The sequence below is a fragment of the Lathyrus oleraceus genome, chromosome 3 (genome assembly GCF_024323335.1).
Source record: "Lathyrus oleraceus cultivar Zhongwan6 chromosome 3, CAAS_Psat_ZW6_1.0, whole genome shotgun sequence".
Taxonomy (NCBI): Eukaryota; Viridiplantae; Streptophyta; class Magnoliopsida; order Fabales; family Fabaceae; genus Lathyrus; species Lathyrus oleraceus.
This window is the reverse complement of record NC_066581.1, coordinates 525417425-525420701: the sequence shown is the minus strand read 5'-3', so window position 1 is coordinate 525420701 and position 3277 is coordinate 525417425. Positions and strand designations below refer to the sequence as shown.

The 3277-nt window shown below is 35.1% G+C and overlaps 1 protein-coding gene across 4 annotated transcripts; it reads right to left on the bottom strand.

The window, feature by feature from the left end:
* On the bottom strand, positions 1-2574 carry LOC127128659 (transcription initiation factor TFIID subunit 8). 4 transcript variants are annotated; one of them, XR_007805991.1, is made up of 3 exons: positions 2278-2574; positions 703-2101; positions 1-492 (listed from the first exon to the last, which is right to left on the bottom strand). XR_007805991.1 is itself a non-coding variant. In XM_051058026.1 (2 exons), the coding sequence occupies exon 2, from the start codon at positions 1994-1996 to the stop codon at positions 845-847; it is 1152 nt and encodes a 383-aa protein (XP_050913983.1). In that variant the 5' UTR covers positions 1997-2101; positions 2278-2574; the 3' UTR covers positions 588-844. The 4 variants fall into 4 exon arrangements, 1 of the variants encoding a protein (XP_050913983.1); XR_007805993.1 differs by having other exon boundaries at positions 1-482; XR_007805992.1 differs by having other exon boundaries at positions 1-73.
* Positions 2575-3277: the final 703 nt, after the last annotated feature.

The window sequence follows — 3277 nt, the reverse complement described above, 5'->3', positions numbered from 1 at the left end:
TAGCTCCAATATAGAATGTGCCATCAAGTTTACTTAATGTTCCGATACATGCCTGGCTCAGAGGATTGGTGCTCTATATACATTTCATGTCAATTAGTAATTTAAAGAGAATACACTGTGTACAACAAATTCCTTAAAGCATGAGAATTTCTTGTGAAACTTACTGAATGCAAATGATTTATCAGTACTAATGGAAAACAACAAACTGCAAATGCATAAGGGTGAGGGGTATAAACAGAACTTCTGAGTCATACGAGGAGAGAAAGAGAGGAGTAGCAGAGAAGAGGCTGATGTTGCAGTGCAGACAGGCAGTGATGACAATGACAATGCAAAGAAACCAATATAGGAAAAAAAATTGTTCAGTTGATTGAGCTCGAAAACCTGCTTCAGCCCAGCTCGTCAAGGATCATCCAAACTCACACTTCTATGGTCAAAATGGCAGTGTCACACCGTTCCCATCGGAACCTGACCCTAGTGGCATTCTAGTATTCACTACAGTTATGAGTCATAACACACATGATCATGCAATCCTTAAATGCAGCATGCAATTTTAACAACAATGCATCTCATCACACTCACACCTTAGCTATAATTAAATAAAGATATTTTATATTCTAAATTTGGAAAGTTCATACAGAGGACCAACAAATCTCAATGAAAAGAATCATAAAATGTTCTACCAAACAATTGACATGCACATACCTGAAAAATTGTTAAACTAGGAAAATGTCTGAGCAAAATAGTAACATCCATCCTATAATGCCCATAAGCAGACAGTTAGCCAGATTTCAATATCCCGATATTCTCATTATCAAGTATACAGATTCTAATAAAGCAATCTATTTTACAACTGAACAAGCTGATCTGGGTTTTCCAAAGATTCCCTCAAAATTTTGTCGGCCCTTCTTTTCCTGTCATCCTTCTCATCTTCCATTGCAAACCAGGGCAAAGTCTTTTTATGCTCCTCTTTTTGTGGAATCAAACCAATTGACCTTCCAAATAATTTATTTTTAGTCCCGACCTTAAAACGTACAGTAGGCTTCTCTTTCACTGGAAATTTTGTCTGATTTTCCTTGGAATCACCACATGTATTGTTTATCGCTTCAATAGCTGGAGCAAACGTCTCCAATACCGAAATGGGTTCTTTTTCAATAAAATTTTCTACAATAGGAATATCAGAAACTACAATATTATTAAAGAATTTAGCTGGAGGAGCAACAGGAGCAACTTCTTTATCCTCAATTTTCAAAGGGGCTGCAAGGAAAGGGTTACTTTCTGCTGCTACTGTCTTTGCTTTAGCAATTGCAGGGTCAATCATGGTGGTGTTTTCAAACATATTCGAGACCATCTTCTGCTGCGAATTCAACAGAGGCCGGTCCACCTTTCCATTCTCTCTTCCATGCTCAAATTTGGAAACACCTGGTTCTGTCCCTCTTCCATTCACCATAGTTGACTGTGAATAAGTTTCCGGATCTGGAAATGCAGGCAACCACGCCGGAATATGCTCATCAGGGGGCTCTTCTCCTTTTTTCAAAAAACTCGGAGGCAGCACCCGTTCTTTCACAAATGGAAACGGAGGAATCGGGTGTGCAAACATAACCGGTTCAACCTCATTAACAAACTGAACAATTTCCCTAACAACACCCGAATCTTCGAGACAATGATCAATATCCGAAGCCCCTGTAAACCCCTGCATTAATCCCACATCTTCCAACCCTTGAACTACATCAAAAATATTACATTCATTTCTACCAGCAAGATTAGCATAACAATTCGCAGACTTCCCAATATTCATAATATACCGAGCAGTAACGTCGGACAACGTCTCAAGTGCTGACTGCTGAAATCCCTGAAAACCCTTACTCTCGCATACTTGCGCTACAGCAATCTTCGCAATAGATTGCGCAAATTCATCACTACCACCAACTTTCCTCCTCCTCGGCGTGGCGTTAGCCTGTTCAAGCTGTTTTCCAGTCTTCCCACTGCCATTGCTCATATTCAGCACTTCATATCACTTTAAAACCCAATCAAAATTCCCCAAATCCCTATTATTCTTCATTCCCAAAACCCCCGATAATAATAAACTCCACCAATGTCACTTCTGAGAGACAAAAAAAAACGAATAAAAAAAACGAACTTTAGAACACACATAACACAACCTCCATGCAAGAATCATAAATAACCAAAAAAAAAACCTAGTTCATCAAAATTCGACCGAAAAAAAAAATGAAAAACTTGGGAAAAAAAAATGCTAAAGATTGAAAATTGAAAACTTACCAATGATTGGGAGATGATGATTAGATCTAAGAGCATGCAGTGATAAAGAATCGGTTTGAAATTACGGAGATGGTGAGAGTGAGAGTAAGATCGAGAGAGAAAAATTGGGAAACTTAGGGTTAGGGTTAGGTTTTGCTAAAACCCTTGGATTGAAAGATACAATTCGAAAGGTAAGAGAGAATGAGAAAAGATGAAATTTTGGAGGAGAATGATTACGATTTCGAACACGATGCGATTTTGAGATTTGAACCTTGTTAATATATTGAAATTAATTTGGGGGAAAATGAAGCATGTGTAATAATAACGATGACTAAATAAATAATTAAATAGAAATATATTTGAAACGGCGTCGTTTTGAGATGTGGTCATGTATTTAAATAGGTTTCATAAACATTTATTTAATCATATTAGTTTCATAAAGTATTACTAGTATGTTTCAACTTGTATTAATCTCACTTTTTAGATTGCTTCAATTTCTCTTGTTTTTGTGAGTGTTATTGTAAAAGGTAAGGTATCTCTTTGGTTTTGACTGGGGAGACATTTGTAAGGTTATAAGTTGATAATTTTATTTAAGAAAGATATCTAAATTCTAAATAGTTGAATTTATGACTTGTAAATTAGGTGATTAGTCATATTTTCATTTAGATTAAGATAAATTGTTAAATAATTTAGTCAAACATATTAAGTAAGTACTCTTTTTTTTTTAGATTTAGCTTGTGTTTTCTTATGTAGATCTAGTATGGTGGTGTTTACTAGTGTTTTATTAAATAATCACGAGTTTTGTTCTTAATTCGAAAAAAAATTAAGGATAATTTGTGCAGAAATATGCAGTAAAAAGTGTGTGATAGAATCTTAAAATATTTAAACGTTGATAAATTAAATATAAATTCTAACAACAATAAGTTTTGGATGAAGATAATAAACAAAAAGTATGACAAAAGTCATTAAGGTAAAGATGCTTTAATTAAAAATACTTGAAGAATTTAAATAGTGGACGTTA